This window comes from Crotalus tigris, unplaced genomic scaffold (assembly GCF_016545835.1).
Source record: "Crotalus tigris isolate CLP2741 ecotype Arizona unplaced genomic scaffold, ASM1654583v1 scf7180000019550.566604, whole genome shotgun sequence".
NCBI classification, from domain to species: Eukaryota; Metazoa; Chordata; class Lepidosauria; order Squamata; family Viperidae; genus Crotalus; species Crotalus tigris.
In genome coordinates this window covers 358,702-378,592 of record NW_024097590.1, presented here as the reverse complement: position 1 = coordinate 378,592, position 19,891 = coordinate 358,702, and the positions used below count along the sequence as shown (strand labels likewise).

Genomic DNA, 19,891 nt, shown 5'->3' with positions numbered 1-19,891 from the left:
ATGCAAAAATGAAGAATCTGCTTCATTTTTATTTGTGGTATACTAGCCAGAATGTGCCTCAGCTGATGAAGAGTATCCTTATATGAGGCATATGGTACACAAAACCCCAGAAGACAAGACAAGAAACAATGGATGGAAACTAATCAAGAAGAGAAGCAACCTAGAACCAAAGAGAAATTTCGTAACCAGTAGAATGGCTTGCCCTCAAAGTTGTGGGTGCTTCATCACTGAAGGCTTTTAAGACGAGATTGGACAGCCATTTGTATGGAATGGTATAGGGCAGGGATGTCAAACTAGTGGCCCACAGGTTGGATGCGTCACACATAGGCCATGCCCACCCTGCCTCCGCAATGGCAAAAAACATCACAATACATCACAATATACCACGTGTCACAATCGAGTTTGACACCTGTGATATAGGGTCTCTTGCTTAATCAGGGGGTTGAACTAGAACACCTCTAAGATCCCTTCCAACTCTGTCATTCTGTTAGGTTTGACTGAATTTCATAATGTAATTTTACTTAATATTAAAATGCTTTGTGAAAACTCTGATGGACTAAAGCAGTGAATAAATGATGAAGAATGATAAAATAAATCTGAACACTCTTATGGAATGGAATTGATTAATACATGTAAAAATTAAAGTTATAGGCTTAATTATTAAAACAAATTGAAGTGAAACAAATTCTATCAATGTCAGTGCCCAAAGAAAAATGTGTCAAATGGGAAATCATAAATGCTATAAGATTGTTGAAAAATAGAAGGACTGTAGGTTTAGAGGGCAGCACTTGAGAAATGGTAAAATGTGGTGTAGCCTGCATGTGGGGTGTCTGGGGTGGCTATTTGGGGCAGTTGCTGCAGTCTGTTTTCTGAGAACTGATTATTAAATTATGATCAGATCCCCCCCCCTTTTTTTGTCTGGAAAGCCTGTCTTATCAAGCAGAATGGAAAAGAAACCCTGAAGTGTGTCAGAAAGGGCTTGAGGTTTTACTGATTTGGGGTTTTACCGATCAGGTTTGTTATAGAAATGGCTAGTTTATATTATTATGGACTCCAGAAGATGGTAGAGGACAGGAAGGCCTGGAGGAACATTGTCCATAGGGTTGTGATGGGTCGGACGTGACTTTACAACTAACAACAACAACAAGTTTATATTATTATGTAAAAGCCAAAAGCTGAGGTTTGATGCTATTATCTTATCCTACTTCACCAAAGGGAGTTGGAAGTCAATGCCTTTTCTTTCTTTTTTCCCCTTTGCCCTACACTTTACTCTTCCCTTTTCCCTCTCTTATTTTTCCACTATTTCTTTTTTATTTTACATTATAAACTAATAAAGTTTTTGTGTGCACCAGCAGATCCATAGACCCCGAACAGGATCACATTCTGGGTTTTGCAGAAAACCAGGTTTTCCAATCAAGGTGGAGAAAAAAAAAGTAAGTTTATATCTTAGTTCCCAACTGTATTGAAAATACTAGGACTTAAGCATCTAATGAATTCCTTTTAAATATAATTGATATACACAATTGTAGTTAGAGATCAACATTTTTCTCAGTTTTTTTATTTATTTACATCAAGCAGCAGCTCTAAGCAGAAGATGGGAAAATTAAAATCACAACTGATATCTCTTAAGTAGAAAAGCCTTTAAGATTGTTCTGCTTACTGATTTACATCAGTAGTATTGAAAAAGAGGGGAGTTAAATTAAAAAGCAAATTCTCTCTAATCGCCCATACTTTCACTATTCATACTCAAGAGAGATATTAAGCCAAGTCTTCTGTTTTTAGAGTAAACCAACCAAGAACAAGTTTTCTAATCTTTTATTATCAAGAAATACAGTAGCTCAAAGGGAACTCATTATATCGATTTTCCCCCCTTCTTTTGGGTCAGATTTGCTGGTTTCTTTTTAATCTTTGTTGAAATAATACACTTTTTAAAATCTTTCTAAAAAATATAATCTGGGAAAGAAACTATCTCCAGAAACAGGAACAAAAAGAAATTTGGCATGGAGAGAGAAGCTAGGAAAAGCAACACTGAGTTTAGAAATGGGACAGAACTTGAGGATGTGGGAAAAATAGTTCCAGAAATACAAAACAAAAACACATCCTATGGCTTTGTAGTTGGGTAATGGTCCAGAAGATCCACTAATTGCTCTATTCTAAGCCACCTTTCCTTCTGGTGACATGATACAGAGCAGAATAAATGCACTTATCCTGTTTTTTCCCCAGTAGAGTGATCCACATAAATACAAAGATGCAACATGAGGGGAGAGTTGAAATATACACGTAAACATGAAGATACAACACAGAAGCAACATCCACCCATCTTGGTTAGGCTTTCCCAGACACTCACTTACACAACATAGGCACAAATACAGACCTACTGCACATCCTGATAAGTTCTTGGGGATAAAGTGTACAAGCACACCCAAACATGGAGTCTGTTTCACTGCAAAAAATACAGGTGATGCCAATGGCCATTACTGGAAAAGGAAGTGTTTGAAAGAAGTCATGTCATATGTGCAGTGCATCAACCAGAAAAATTGGGGAGGGGTGTTTGAGGTGTCAGGGTGTTGAAAGCTACATTTTTACGTAATCTTGCCCTTTTCTAGATACTTCATGGCAGCACACACACACACACACACACACACACACACACACAGGAGTAGAGCTTGTGGGATGAAGTTGTTTTCTATACTCTGACAAAAGTAAAATAGGGAAAATCTATGGACATGGATATCTACCTGTTTTTCCCCCATACAGTTTTAAGAATGTGTTAAATGTTCTTGATTATTAACCACTGCAAAATTTCTTTCAAGGGTTAAGATGATAAATTATTGCTGGAATCTGTTGTTACCTAATTTAGATAATGACTTGTTTAATGTATGCATGCATATTGCCTCCTGTGCTTGACAACTAAAAGAATACCATTATTTTTTTCATAAACAAAGAGGAAAACCAAGAAGATTAAATGGAAACAGTACAAGGAAATTAGCTACTTGAGCTGTTTGGGGCTGCAGTGGCACAGAAATAGCAATGAAAACTAAATTTAAAAATAAATTATTCCCAAGTATGTTTGGAGAGAGGTCCGGCAAAATCTTGATGAAAAGGAGAGACAATAAGCTAACTTTGGGAGGAGCAATGCAGTTTTACATTACTCAGACAGTGTGCAAACAAGGTTTTTACTCTTTAGCAGGTCAACATGAAGAGGATGACCAGTTTGTGGTTATCAGTGACCCTTTATTTTCCCTGATGTGAAGATAGAAATATTTGACCTTCTCTGGTTATTTGGCACTAAATCCATTCTCACATAGTTTCTTGGAAATCACAGAAAAGAACTCAGGGCTATCAGATGTAATTTGTTTCAGTCTGAAGACTTAACCTCTTTATGGTACCATAGTGCTTCCTAATCACCTTTTTATTTACTTAAAATCCCCTACCTGCTTAATTTCATTTGAACATAGAACCACAGTATCTTCTTTGGGAAGAACTCTGACACAAAGTAAGAGTTGAAAAGCCATGTATGTTCCCTATCATCTCTTACTGTCCCATCATACTCTCCTAGCAGCACGCTCATCCTTTCTTTTTTATATTGATAGAGGTAGATGGTCCCTTTTTGTTCCTCTTAGTTTCCCCTTAAATTTCTTTCTAACTTACTTTCTGAAGTATGTGTAATATCCCCTTGGCTATATAATAATGTTTATGGTGATATTAAAGACATAGTTGGGGATGTGAAGTGTATCATTGGCTGAGAACCAAAATGCTTTTCAATATGTGAGACTGCACGATGTAATATGGAACTGAAAATTAATGTATCAAAGATGAAAGCTCTGTTTAATAGGGAAAATGGAGAAACCAATTGCAAATTTTGCTCTGGAAGGAAGATGAAATAGATGAATTTGTGTAGAAGGTTTTATAAAAATAGTAATGTAGAAGGAGAATTTTTAAAATGTGAAAATGCTGTTAGAAAGTTAACATGAAGAATGTCTGTTCAAAGAAGTGAAAATGGCAATGTATAAGAGCATGTTTTGTTAAATGGAAATGAGAGTAGGGTCTGTTACCGCAAACATTAAAGTAAATTGGATGCAGTGGGAATGAGATACTTAAGAAGTGTGTGTGTGGTAAAACAAGAATTAATCGGGTTAAGAATTCAAAAAATATGAATTGAATACTAAAATGAGAGACAATACAAAAGATGTATCTAGCGATTTCCCCTATAGACAGAATTAATGAGGACAGTATAGTAAAACAAATAAAGAAAGAATGAATGGGTGAATGCAACAATAAAAACTGAGAAGGTCAAAGTTGACTGTATTTCATGAGCTTCTACTCCTAAAAAAAACCAAGGAAGAATTTTAGTGAAAAAAAATGTATGAAGTAGTGATTTCTAGGGAAGAAATGATGAACTAAAGACAGCTTTGTTGAAAGAAGAGTAGACAACTGTTGAGTGAAAAGCCAACTCTTTGAAATTCCTCCCTGGACAAAGAGAGGACTGGGATTGCCCACAAGAGCTTCAGACATCTGCTCATGAGAGTACTAAAAATAGTGCTCTGGTGGGTTTAAAGCACTGGTAGATGAGAGAATGTCATTGTAGCCCAAACAGTGGTTCAAGGCCTTTAAACAAGACACAGGGTTCAAACACTTCCTTTCAAAATCAACTTTGGAAGTGGCCTGTTAACTGCTTTTTGGATATTAGGAACTTCCATAATGGCAGGTTTTATCACCCTGGGTGAGTATCCTTAAATCCTTAGTAAAAGAAATTTTATACAAGTTTAAGTACTTAAAAAAATGGGGGGGGGGATAAACAGCAAAATGGTGATTAGAGTGATTTGGGGAAGTTATAAACAAACTAAGAATCCAAATGGATTTGAAATAAGATTTTGAAACTAATTACAACAATCCTTCCTGTGGGATAATGCTATTGTTTTGAATACTTTAAAAAATTGATAAGGTGGGATTTTGAAGGTTGGAAACTAGAAGAAACTAGAAAGAATGAAAGGTTGCAATTAAAGGAGAATGGCACTTAATTTTGACTGCAGGAAAATATAAGTGGATACTATAAACCATTGTAGAGAAATTGAATCTAAAAGGCTATCTCTATCACTTTCAGTAGTCCAAGTAGTCATCTTCTAATTCTATATTTGAACAAACATTTTCTTGCCAGACAGTCTGTTTCAATGACTATTGAGAAATGTGAATTCCATGGACAAGTTTACCTGTTTAATTTCCAATTTTAATTGAATAACTTATACTTTAATATAATAATAGACTTATGAATGATTTAATTGTTTACTCTGTCATGAATATATAGCAGTGATGGTGAACCTTTTAGAGACCGAGTGCCCCAAACCGCCCCCACCCTGCTCCGCCCCATTCTGCTCACTCTGCTCCAGCCCCAAGCCTGCTCCGCCCCCACTCTGTCACTCATCGCCTCCACGACCCACTGCAGATCGTCTAGGCAGCCCAGCAGTGCCATGGCGGCCATACCCTCTGCCCACACCCTGCAGCATCATCAGTGCACAATGGAGTGCGAGGGTGGAGTCTTGACCCAGCTGCCCGGCTCCATGTTCTTGGCTGTGCTGCTCTGTGTGGGCTGCGCTCTGGGGCGACTCTCCTCTGGGGGGCTGCTGGTGAGGAGGGGGGCATGGGGAGAGGTGAGACTGGGGCAACAGCGTGCCATAGGTTCACCACCACTGATATATAGGTATGATTATAAGAGTTCAATTCATAAAAAATGAATCCTTTATAGCAGGCATATTAAACTGCTGGCCCGTGGGCCGGATGCATCATGTCAAAACCGCACCCACCCCATTGCCAGCAATGAGGAAAAAGTGACGTCACGTGTTTGACATGCCTACTTTATAAGAATTGCTTGCTTCTGTTTTGCATATTAATAATATTAAAAAATAATAGGAGGGACAATTTATCAGACTAGAGTAAGAATCCTATAAGGATCCAGGGTGCCCCCATCGAGGTGCCCAACCTCTCCCATCAAGGTTTGGAAGGCTGGAAGTCAGACTTTGGGACTTATGTTCTCAAGCGCTCTCTCTCTCTCTCTCTCTCTCTCTCTCAAAAGAAAAACTCTGATTTTTTGTCCTTACCACTGTACTTGATTACACGAATGGTTGCATCTCCATCTCCAAAAATAGTGACTGGTGTCAGGCGAACTTCATAAGCCTCAGGTTTGATGAGTTCTGTTAAGTTGTAAGTTATCAATTCTCCTTTCTGGATCTTCCCATTCACAGTAATTTCCTGTTCCCACCACCGTTGCTGTCCAGCCTAGAAGAAGACAAAAGAAAACAGGAGTAGATTTTTTTTTTTCAGGAGACACATGCCATCATGCAAACTCTTAGAATGACATATGCAAGATATAGCTGAAATTATTAATTCTCATCAGACTTTGGTGACCTTATTTTTGAGAATGGAAATAAGACCACTGAATGATTTTGCTCTGTTAGTTTATTTTTTCTCAATGAGAATACCAGATCTGAACCAGAGCAATAATTGGTGTTGAACATGTAGAGGAAAGGTTGATCAACAAGATCAACAAGAGCCAAATATATTGTTGTTTTATGAAACACTCTTTGAAATAAATGGGGACCCAACAAATACAGTATGTTGAGAAACAGTTATCATCATTTTAGGTGCAGTAACTTTACATACAAATCTATTTTTTGGTTTTCAGTTTTTTTATCTTCCTCCTGCACTGTATTCCTTCTTTTATATTGTTCTACCTAACCTGAAATTTTCTCCTTATTTCCAATCTTATTACAAATAGAAGCATAAACATTGATTCAGGGCAGCAGTTTCTTTGCTCTATCAATGTTACTAGAAAATAAATGTGAGACAACCTATTCAATATTTTTCATATACTCTGAGAGTTCTTGGCAGTTTTTGTCTTTCAGTGATGGAATGTTCTCCTCAGTCTGATATAGGAAGAATACCAATGTAACTTATTGTTATAGATTTACCAATAAAGAAAGAAATGGCTGTGTATGTATTTTTTAAAGAAATAAACTCATTCAGCAACTGTTTTGTTCCATGTAAATTTGTATAAGGAAACAAAAAGCAAGCCAGACAAAACAATTCCATTTGTCAAATTTAATCCATAAGAACAAAAGGCAGAGCCCATAAAATCTTTCCACTCCATATCTTTTAATTGGAAGGATCACTCTATTGTTTAGAATACATTCTCCTTATCCCCATATAGATAGTACATCTCAAATTTCATTTTGAAGATATGCATAATATCATATATTGTAGACATTCAGCTTCAAGATGTAAATGTGGCATTTCTAAATCATTGGCAGCGTTTCCACTGGACTTTCTTCTATACCTGCTTTCTTTTAGCCTGGCGTTTTTCAGATATTTTGGACTACAGAACCCAGAATACATAGCCAGCGTGACAATAGAACACTTGTAAAGATTGCCAGATTTGGGAAGGCTGACTTACACAAATCCTATCAACAGCCACTCACTCTTCTCCAAATTACAAAGATTTCTTGGCCCATAGATTAGGTTGTTTCTTCAACTGCTGTGTTTAATTGATATGCTTGCATTAACTCAAAGTTGACAAAATCCAGAAGTCATTAGAAGGAGTTGGAGAACTCCTTAAAAGTTTACAAAATGGATTTGTATTAGCTTCCCCCAGAGTTTATATTCTTGATAAACATATTTTATTCAGTTTCTAAAATCTCTTTAAACTTTATACTGTGATATACATGAAGGATATAGCTTCTTTTTTCCCTTTTAGTTTGGCATTCAGTCCTCTTGCATGCATGATTAGAAATATGAAAATATTGATTGGCACAGAACTGAGGCCAGCTAATGCTATTATATATGGAAAACAGATTGTTTAATCAGACAGAAATGATTTCAAATTTGTTGTTATTGTATGCATGGCTGGTGTCCTGTCAGATTACTTTATAAATTGCTGTCAGTGGTTTGACACATATAGAGACTAGGATATATAGAGACAAGGGTGTGTAATGATTCTTTTGTTTTTGGTGTAAACATACTTGGGAAGAGTTTGAACAGGATTCTGATAACTCTGATGATTGGTTAAAAGATTCTTATGTTGAGATGGCAGAATTAAAGTTCAGGCCTTAGCCGGGCCTTTAGGGTTGTGGAAAGTTCCAGAAGAAACCACAAACTTTTCGGTTAAACATGTGATCCAAACCACAGAAGGCATACATGAGTATTTTTATAACTTCTATATCTTATCTACTGCACGCTAACTTCTTCTTATATAATCAAGTAAAAATAAGAAATATATATATATATATGATAAAATTTGATCACCAGGAAAAGTTAAAACGTTAAAAGTTTTAATATAAAACAAAAGTTTTAAGTATAAAACGTTAAAAGTTTTAAAACGTTAGTAACCTAGCTTTCATTGGCTCCTGCCAATTTCATCAGGGCATACATAAATCAATGGGAGTAAACATTTATATGTGAGTTAACGCCTGCGCTCGGCTTCTGGACCGCATAATGGGCCCAGGTCGGCCAATCGTAGCATTAGTTGTGATTGCTGCATAATTGAGTGACTCATCTACTTGTATCATGCGTCCCTCATCAAAGTTAAAACAAGCTTCCGACTCTCCACTCATCCATATCCGTGGTCTAGGAGGATCCTCAATCTTATTCCAACTTGAGATGTCATCCCCACCACCAAGTCATTTCCCACTTCTCTCTTGCTTGGGATTTTCCGTGAGTTCAGAGCCCTCACCCCCTACACTATCCTGGCATCTATCCTTAACATTGTGATGTTTATCATTACGGAGCCTCACTCTAGATATTCTACGTGTGCTCTCACTGCATGGCTCTCCCCCACGCACCATTTTCCCAGCCTTTCCAGTCTCGTTACAGTTGTTCTCCCCTTTTTTGTCAACTCATTGCGGGGGCTGGACTGTGAATTCTGTTGACTGATCATCGAGGTAGTTAAAATCCCCAGAGATGGTTGCTTGTATACTTTAGTGAGTTGGCTCTTCTTGCTCCTCCCCCAAGTGGGGTGCGATGTGGAGTGCGATGTGGATCCTGGTACAGTAAATACGCCACCATTCACCCCGGCTAATTGTGTTGCCTTCCGAGATCGTGTAATCACTCCTTCGGTAGAAGATTTACGGTAGCTCTCCCCTTGTATGTCTGTGGGGGGTGTGGTTAAACTGTCACTCCGGACTCTTGTTTCACTCCACGGAGGCAAGTGCATCTCCGATCGACTGATATGCAGGCTGGTCGTCACGAGGGTTCCTGGGGAGGCAGGGAAGATGCCTGATGCATCGGAAATTGCGTCAGAAACTTTTGTTTTATATTAAAACTTTTAACGTTTTAACTTTTCCTGGTGATCAAATTTTATTCACAATATGCACACACCCAGGAATCATGCTTCTATTTTTAGTATTCTTTTATATATATATATATATATATATATATATATATATATATATATATATATATTTGTTTTCACGGGTATTTGTATGTAGGTCTTTGGTTGTTCGGGTTTTCTCCCGCGTAAAATTGGAAGTGTCTTGGCGACGTTTCGACGAAGTCCCATTCGTCATCTTCAGGCTGGTGTTTTCAGCTTCGTGCTTCGAGCAGCAGCTGAAAACACCAGCCTGAAGATGACGAATGAAGATGACGAATGGGACTTCGTCGAAACGTCACCAAGACACTTCCAATTTTATGCGGGAGAAAACCCGAACAACCAAAGACCTACATACAAACACCCGCGAAAACCTCAGAAAACATATATATAATATATAATAATAATAATAATATATATTATAATAATATAATAATAATAATCAGAGAAGCCATCAAGATAGAAAAATGCCCACACAGCATGAACAAGCGAGATGATACCTCCCGCTTACCAGCCATTTGGAAACCCGCCCTTATTGACAAACGACTCCCTAACACAAAAAATGATACCAGACCCACACTCACAAAAACCACACAGGATGTCACCACCATACATCCATGCAAAAAGCAAACCCAAAGCCACACCGATGATGAGGCACGACCACAAACCAGAAGCCAGACCAGAGCTGCATCATTAGCCACTTTAAACCCCTCCAATCCATACATGAAGCAAACTGACACCCTCCATGAAGATGAGGCACGACCACGAACGCGAAGCCAAAAAATAGCAAGGCAGCCCAAAATCTTAAACCCCTCTGCAACTCAGACTAACCTGAGCACAACCAAACAGAACACTCCCCCAGCCAATCAGAGCACAGCCAACCCCCCAGCCAATCAGAGCACAGCCACGCCCCTAACCAATCAGAACACACCTCCACCCAATCAGAACACAGCCAAGCTCCCACCCAATCAGTTCATACCCCTACTGGCAGTTAAAAGGAAGAAACAGCTAAGACCACACATTGCTGCTCGAAGCACGAAGCTGAAAACACCAGCCTGAAGATGACGAATGGGACTTCGTCGAAACGTCGCCAAGACACTTCCAATTTTACGTGGGAGAAAACCCGAACAACCAAAGACCTACATATATATATATATATATATATATATATATATATATATATATATATATGCTTCAAACTGCATTCAGGATTCTTCTAATCTTATGGGAAGACCCACCTTTGTTCAGCTGAATAAATATGTCCATTTATCAAGAGAGATCTGTACTCCATCTCTTTGTTCGCACCAAGCCATACCTGATTCCTGCCTCACAAGAGCTCTCATATAGTAAATCTGAACTTATCTCTTGCTTTGATATAAATGAAAAATTATTTAGATTTTATTTTTTAGTATTTGGTGTATGATACTGCGTTTATGATTAAGATGGATTTAAGTTAAAGGAAGTCTGATTCTAGTTGAATCTTTGAATATGTCCCAATAATAAAAAATTGTTTGATAGTGGAATGTTTATTTATTTGTTTGTTTGTTCTCCTTTCATTCTCATATACAATTTACATGGTGTCGAACTTCCAGAAACTCTGTGTGGCTTACAGAATGAGTATCAGTGATTAAACACAATAATAAATGAATAAAATTATAAATAATCAAACGCACTCACCCTTTGGAGTAGCATGACTTTATTGATCCCCAAATGGATTTCTGAATAGATGTCCAAGAATGTTGTAAGAGGGGATGGCATAGGGGCTAAGCCATTTCAAAGGAGCAGGACCATCATTGAAAAGGGTTAAGCTCTAGGTTTTCTGAAGATGGATTATTTATTTATTTACTTGTATCTCACCTTTATTATTTTTGCAAATAACTCAAAGTGGCCAACATATCCATATCCTTTCTCCTATTTTCCTCACAATAACCTTGTGAGGTGGGTTGGTCTGAAAGAGATTGACAGGCTCAAGATCACCCAGCTGGCTTTCGTGGCTAATTTCACTCAGATATGGTGTAATGTAAGAGGTTAGACAGTTCTTTGTTGGAGATGCTTAATTTAGTTTTGCCCTGCATCTTATGAGTCTTTCTATTTTTATTCCTTTATTCCACAGTAAGTGAATTTATAGGATATTAAAAAAAATTTCTCTGGCAGGGTCATTTTAGTACGAATATATTAACACCTCAGAGAATCTTTAATAAAGGTTGGTTGCAAATAACTGCTGTTAGAAATGTAATTCAGGAGTTCATTAATTCACATGGCCTGGACTTGTCCTATTATTCACCACCGCTGAAATCCATAGGACTGTTAACAAGGTTTTAGAGCAAGTGTTGTGGGTTAAGGATGTCTATTTTCTAACAGACTATGTGCTCAATATTTCAAATTTATCAAGAATTGTGAATTTTTGTGCATGGGTGATGACAAAAAAAGATTAGTCCACAACAAATCAGCACCAGATTTGCAACAAAGAACTGTTGTAAAAATATGATTTAGGCCTTTTCAACAAAAGGGCAAGAAAGAAACTTGGAGTAATCTCTTCAAACTGTTTTCCAGGTTTTTTTTTCCTATACAATTTTGAAGTTATATCATGAAATATACATGAGGTTTTTTGTTTGTTTGATACATTCTTTAAATATAATTTTATTCAAGATGTAATTTGCAACATAAATTTTATTTAATGTGATATATTCATTTCTCTAAGTGTGGTGCCTTAGAAAAATACATATTTTCAAAGACCTTAAATAGAAAGATAATCTTTTTCAAGCTTTTTCAAGGTCACACTTGACCTTTCAATGATGTGCCATTGTTATCTGCCCAAAACTGGTGAAACCAAGACAAAGAAATGGATTTGATCAAAACAAAAACTCAATTTTAATGTACTCTAATAGATGCAATTAAAATTAATTAAATAAAATTATTCTCAACGTACTTAATTATTCCCTTCTGTCACACTGAATTACAGTACACTAGTAAGTTTTAAAAGCCTCAGATTGCGATTCTTCTCTCAAGTTATTGGTCTATAACAGTGATGGCGAACCTTTTAGAGACCGAGTACCCAAACCGCAACCCAAAACCCATTTATTTATTGCAAAGTGCCACGGCTGCATCAGCATTGTGGTGCCATCCGGGGGGGGGACAGGGAGGCACCTCTGAGTGCCGTCTTTGGCACGCAAAAACTGGGGGCACAAAAATGGGCCACCGTGCTGCAAGGCACAAAAACGGCTGCTGCCGCACTGCAGGGTGCAGATACAAGGCGCTGCATCATGCAAGAATGGGGCAAGGCTAGTGAGTATCATGCAGGCATTATCCCCGCCCCATTTGCAGTGCAAATTGCTTCCCCCTCCCTTTTCTTCCAGTCCAACAATGGTTGGTGAGCTCTGCTCTACCACCTCTACTCGAGCTTGCTAGTCAGCCGCTTTGCCTCCTTTGTGCTGGGTGGGGCTTCTGCTCCAAGTGGCGGTGGTGGCCTGATGGACCTGCTGGTGGTGGTGGTGCGTGTGCCAACAGAGAGGGCTCTGAGTGCCACCTCTGGCACACGTGTCATAGCTTCGCTACCACTGGACTATAATATCATAGAATTGATAACACAGTAGCTACGAGGGCTGTGTAAACTATTTTGAGGGCCTCTTCATCCAATCACCCCTGTGCGCCTATTGCTCAGAGTGGCAAGGTGTTCATTTTTCTTTGAAAGCTGAGAGTGTGTTAGGCTCAAAAAATTTAGAAAGACATGTTGTGATTCTTCCAAGCAGATGCCTAGCCAGAATCTTACCAAATTAAAGCATGCTAACACCCCATAAATATTTTGAGAACTAGAGAGAGCCATCTTCACCCTCTTTTTCTCAAACAAACTACCTGAATTGAATCGTCATTTGCTTCTCTGAAATGCACTCTCCCCTACTAGGAATTCAGATTACATTCAGTTTCATCTGGCTACTCAAAAGCCCTTCTCTGATCTTCTGAAGCATGCACAGAACATACTTCTGCTGAGCTTGTTGCTTTATAAAATGCCTCTCTGAAGTTTACATGGCCTTAGTAGCCATGGCTCCAGTTAAATATGAACATGGCTATATACATGGCAATCTCATTCTGGATGAAAAATAAATCAGACAGAAAAAAAATAGGTGATTAGAGACAAAAAAAAAGGCCAAGACTTCAAATGCATTCAACTCAACTCTCATTATTATACATGCCCTTATTATTACACGTGTCTTTAGCTATTTAAAAATATGGCCTTTTGCTCAAAGTTTCCAAAAGGCACACACAAGTCATCACAAATCATCAGGAAATATCAGAGTAATAAACTCGACTAAACTTGACTAAAACTGTGAAGTCTAAATCTTTACTAAAGGAAGGGTAAAGTGAAACACTTTTGCTGTGATGAAAAGGTAAAGGTGTAGACATGTCCTTAAAGCCCCATCTGATTTTAGGAAGACTTTGGGTTTTTTAATCCGGATATCAGGTTTATGGGTGGTTACGGATCTTGGAGTCCTAGTGGAAAATCACTTATATATGAGCCAGCAGTGTGCTTCAGCTGCCAAAAAAGCCAACACAGTGCTGCATTAACAGAGGGATAGAATCAAGATCACATGAAGCATTAATACCACTTTACAATGCCTTGGTAAGGCCACACTTGGAATACTGCATCCAGTTTTGGTTACCACGATATAAAAAAGATGTTGAGACTCTAGAAAGAGTACAGAGAAGAGCAACAAAGATGATTAGGGGACTGGAGGCTAAAACATATAAGGAACGGTTGCTGGAATTGGGTATGTCTAGTTTAATGAAGAGAAGGACAAGGGGTGACATGATAGCAATGGATGGAAACTAACCAAAGAGAGAAGCAACCTAGAATTAAGGAGAAATTTCCTGACAATTAGAACAATTAATCAGTAGAACAACCTGCCTCCAGAAGCTGTGGATGCTCCAACACTGGAGGTTTTTAAGAAGAGACTGGACAGCCATTTGTCTGAAATGTATAGGGTTTCCTGCCTGAGCAGGGGGTTGGACTAGATGACCTCCAAGGTTAGGTGGGAAGTAAAGAGAGTCATATGAATGTACACATGTATGTATGTATGTATGAAATTTATATGCTGCCCATTTCCTGATATGGCACCTCTGGTTGGTTATGTCAATTATGTCAGAAAGAAAAGAGAATTGAGGAAAAATATGAATGTTTGCTGGTTCCAATGAAGACCAAGAACTTATTCTGTTGATGGCTTGTTGTTTAGAGCAAATTGCTTGAAAAACAATTTCAATGAATATATTCTCAAAGAGGAAAAAAAAACATAAATGCTTGAAAAAAAGGTGAAAACAAAAAACAGAAGAAAGTATATTATTATCCATTAATGGTTAGAATCCTATCTATACTTATATAATATAAACATTATTCAACCATATATACACTATATATGTATATGTGTATAAATTTTATACTGTGATACACATGAAAGATATAACTTCTCTTTTTTTTCCTTTTAATTTGGCTTTCCTCATTAATTGGTAATTTTATTTTCTGTAAAAATATTCTTGAGTTGAAGAACCCCACAAAAATTTGGAATAGAGCTGGAAGGGGCCTTAGAGGTCTTCTAGTCCCGCCCTCTGCTCAAGCTGGAGGACCTATACCATCTCAGACAAGTGACTGTCCAGCCTCTTCTTAAAAATGTCCAGTGATGAAGCGCTCATGATTTCTGGAGGCAAGCTGTTCCACTCATTGATAGGAAGTTTCTCCTTAATTCCAGGTTGTTTCTCTCTTTGAACAGTTTCCAACCATTGTTCCTTGTCCTGCCCTCTGGCGCTTTGGTGAATAATGTGACCCCCTCTTCTTGGTGGCAGCCCCTCAAATACTGGAATACTGCTATCATGTCTCCCCTATGTCAACTTTAAAAATCAGTGTGGCTGCGGCCATTTTCCCTACACTCATTTTCGGTTGACACATAGCACGGAGAGTGGGAAGTTTACCAGGTGCTTTGCTAGACTAAACAGACTTTCTCCCATGGGAACCAAGGTCATCGGCTGCTCCCAGGACTGCAGGCTGGGTGTTTCATGAAAAGCCTGCCAAGAAGATGTATTGGGGAACGTAGTACCTTGCATAGCTTTAGCGGTGGGATTTCTTAACTTTGTATTGGGGATTGTTACATGTCTATTCAGACTTGATTTCACCGTAGACATGCCGATACTTTGTATCAATAAATATGTTCTTTGAGGAACTTGCAAACCTTGGAGTTCTGCTTTATTTGTCTCTGTCGGAACCATGACAGCCTATTTCTTCTTTTCTTTAGACTAGCCATTCTTCAAAGAATCTTTTTCACAAAATATATTTCAGATTTATGAACTGAATTCTGCTTAGCATATAAATTAATCTGGAAGCAATATTCAATCTGAGTGCTCACCTTTCCTCAATGGTTGAGATTTAATAACTCCCATCTATCAATAACTGAAGAAACCTATCTCCATATTTTATTTATATTGCATGCTACTTAGTTATACTTTTTGTTATGCACATCTTTAGATATTTATTGGATTTGGTAGAAATATGGAATTATTATTCCTTAAATGAATGGGTAACCATATTTTCACACTATTGGCATCAATTCTGATTTGGACCAGTTAATAGAGTAACCTGCTATTTTACTAAAGACATCTGTCATTTGAATCAACACTGGAATAGTAGGATGAAAGAATAGAATAGAATAGAATAGAATAGAATAGAATAGAATAGAATAGAATAGAATAGAATTAAAACCAATTTGTATTCAGGTGAGTTATCTACTATTTCCCTAAGTTGTCTAAAAGCAAAGTCAAAGGTTCCATGTAGATATTAAAAAGCAAGGGTGAAAATGGACAACCTTGTTTAGTCCTTCTAAATAGTAGGAAAGTAGCATAGAACATACCTTTAGATGTGGGCAACTCATGTAAGATCTTGATCCTTTTTATGAATGTCAAAGGAAATCCGAACCTGTTTAATGTATAAAATGTCTTTTTTCTTTTTTTCAGTTACTATTTCAAAGCTAAATAAATAAATAAAATGAAAAACAAAACAGGTAAATCTATTTAGAAAAGACAAATGGGTAAGATTTTATCTCATTCTATTTCTTAGTTGTCCAATTAGACTACATTCAATTTCACCTGTTTTTAAGAACAAAATAGGCACAAATGTTTATGCTGAACTTCATGCATATTTCTCTTAATATGCACACTTTTATCTGCTTTTTTTCCCCTATCAGATCTGCCTCCATGAAAGCAATAGGCTCTAAGATAATGCATTTTTGTCTGCTCTTTTCTCTTAACTTGTATGCTTCTGAATATTTTTTATTGAAAAACATATTTCTAAACAATGGCATACAACTGTTGATTTCTCCCTCATTTCTAATCTTTATTATGACAATTTATTCCTTTTCTTAGGATTGTATCTTTCTCATTGTTTTTCAACTAATTCCATCATTCTTCTCTGCTAACTACTGTGCATGTGTCACAAAGAAAGACAGGACATAAAACTAACATGTGTATTTGTAGAGTATGAGTGAATATAGAATACAGGCAGTATTTGACTTACCACCATGCTTTTAGAAACCATTCGAAGTTACAATGGCACTGAAAACAGTTACTTACAACTAGTCCTCACACTAATGATAGTTCTAGCATTCCCACTGTCATGTGGAAATTCAAATTCAATGTAGAGAAAGCATGGTTTTACACTTGGGGAAGAAAAACCAAATGTACAGGTAGAGATCAGGTGAAACTTGGCTCAATAACAATAATTGCGATGGGGATTTTGGATCCTAATAGACAATCACTTAACTTTGAGCCACCAATGTGTGGCAGCAGCCAAAAAAGCCAACACAATCATAGGCTGCATTTATAGTGGGAGAGAATCAAGATCACATTAAAACTTAGTATGTCTTTATAAGGCCTTGCTAAGACCACACTTGGAATGCTGCATCCAGCTTTGGTCTCCATGATATAAAACAGATATTGAGACTCCAGAAAGAGTGCAGAGAAGAGTAAATGAGATGATGGGAGAATGGAGGCTAAAACATATAAAGAATGGTTGCAGGAACTGAGTATGTCTCAATATTAGGGGTGTATGATAGCAATGTTCCAATATTTGGGAGGCTGCCACAAAGAAAAGGAGGTGAACTTATTTTCCAAAGCACCAGAAGGCAGGACAAGAAACAATGGATGGAAACTAACCAAGGAGAGAAGCAACCTAGAAGAGAAATTTCCTGACAGTGAGAACAGTCAGCCAGTGTAATGGCTTGCCTTCAAAAGTGGTGGGTGCTCTATCACTGAAGGCTTTTAAGAAAAGACTGAATATCCATTTGTCTGAAATGATATAGGGGCTCCTGCTTGAGGTTGGACTAGAAGATCTCCAAAGTCCCTTCCAACAACGATGATGATGATATCAAAATTTGAGCACTTGGCAAGCAGCATGCATTTACGATGGTTGCAGTGTTCCCGGTTATGTGAACAATCTTCCTAATTGATTTCCAACAAGCAAAATCAAAGGGAGAAGCTAAATTCACTTTATGATTCAGTCATAGAATTGACACAACTCATTTAACAACTGCCTTGCTTGGCAATGGAAATTCTGGTCTCAATTGTTGTCATAAATTGAGCACTATCTATATTGATATGTGAAAAATATCCCACACTTTTACAGTCTGCTCAACTCTACAAGACTTACATATCAGAACGCTCTTTTAGGTACTAATTTTCCAACATTTTCACTCGATGGGTTGGAATGAGCAATCAAATGTTCCTAATTTGTTTCTATGACAGCTTATTTTTTAAAAAATATTCAGGAAAAAAAACCTTTTGTGAATAATGCAGCTGCAGCAAGGGAATAGTGTTGGAGGAAGGTCTCCCTGAAATTTGAAATTTCATAACTTGCTAGCTTATCAGAATCACTTGACATATGTTCTTTCAACGACAGTTGTGAGACTGACATGAGCTGTTTAAGAATTCCAAGAAAGAATCGGATGATTCATCTCTGATGGAATCTGGAGTGCTTTCTACTCATGGCTAATCAGATACAAGTCTCAGTGGGAAAGGAAATACTGGCATTTATCTGAGTGCAGGACAGGTTAGGCTTCTCCAGCATTGCTGTAATTATCCTCTTGTTTATATGATGACCCAGCATGCCTAAGTAATTCAGTGATTGCTTCTTCTGCATTGCATAGTGCATTGTGGTATAAATTTACAGGCTTCTTATTCATTTTTCCATATATGAATGTTTGTTTAACCAGGAAGCCAGAGGAAAGGGACAAGAATAATTTATTGGTGAGATACCCATCCTCCTTTTTCCAACACATTCCAGCTGTTAGGAAGACTTGATTGGCTATCCTTCAAAGGGCTTTGGTTTGGAGAATACATTTTTTAATATCTTCTCACTAATCAGGACATAACTAATGTAATTTACAATTTATTCATTAGATCATTATTTCTACAGAAGGTCCCAGGAAAGGTCAGGTGCTTTCAGGAAAATATTATTAGAGGTTTGTGTTTGCTTGCTTGTCTGCTTGTCCTTCAGATATCAACTAGCTGACTTGTGCATGAAAAATAGAAGCTTCTTATTTCAACCCTTAAAACTGTTCTATGTGTGACATGCCTAGACTGTGGTTCAGCAAGGTGGGGAAAAATATTTGCATGGATGAAAAGACAGGGGACTGACCTAATAAATAATTGAAACAAAAATAATAAGATGTCCCCCACTCCTGGCAAATGGATTGGGCATTTTCAGTGGGCTGAGTAAGAGTGCATTATGAAGATTTATTTAGAGCAAGAATGAAATTGTCTTGGTAGTAATATCTGCCCACACTTCTCTTGGCATGATGATATATAACAGTAGTGTTAATTTCCAAAGGGGTTTTGTGGCAGAATTAACTGTAAGCAATCCCACTATTACTTTGGGAAAAGAAGCCATTAATGTTTAGGGCTTGTGTTGAAACATGCCTAGTGGCAATGTGGCCAGAACTCAGAAAACAATCTTTTTTGCTTCTCAATTTGACTTGCTTGAACATGTCTGCTTGTGGTTTTGAAGAAACAGCAGCAGCCATAAAGGTAAAGGTAGGAAACTGATATTTATAGAATGCTACTAACTTTATGAAATTTATTGTAATTTTGTCATGCTTCTCAGATGTTATATTCTAAAACAATTCATACTGATAAGGATGGACTTGCAGATTTTTTTAAAAAAGAACTCATGTTTTCTTAACTAATAAGAAAGTCCAAAGAGATCTCTCTATAGTTCTGAAAATAGCATTAAACACATGGTTCTTCTTGGAGAAGGGACATACCCACAAAATGGTCCTCCCCAAATAGAAAAAAAACTATTTTGTGAAACTGATCATCATCAATATCCAACACCATTTTTCCCTTAATTTTTGCCTTCTCTGGTTTTTCTTGTTCTTTTCCCCAAAGCCCCATTTCCCTTTCCCATTATGCAATGCTTCATTTTCCCTCTTAATAATAAATAGAAGCTGTTCACTACTGGAGGCGAAAAACAAGCACCCCCATAGTGCTTGCTCGTCTCTTCTT

At 37.5% G+C, this 19,891-nt stretch overlaps 1 protein-coding gene across 2 annotated transcripts in view; it reads right to left on the bottom strand.

Annotated features, from left to right (window-relative positions):
* MDGA2 (MAM domain containing glycosylphosphatidylinositol anchor 2) overlaps positions 1-19,891 on the bottom strand; it is a 376,726-nt gene that overhangs the window by 43,455 nt on the left and 313,380 nt on the right. For both annotated transcript variants that reach the window (XM_039363106.1, XM_039363107.1), the window contains one exon: positions 6,096-6,273. In XM_039363106.1, the coding sequence (XP_039219040.1) occupies positions 6,096-6,273 (178 nt within the window). The remainder of the gene's footprint in view (positions 1-6,095; positions 6,274-19,891) is intronic.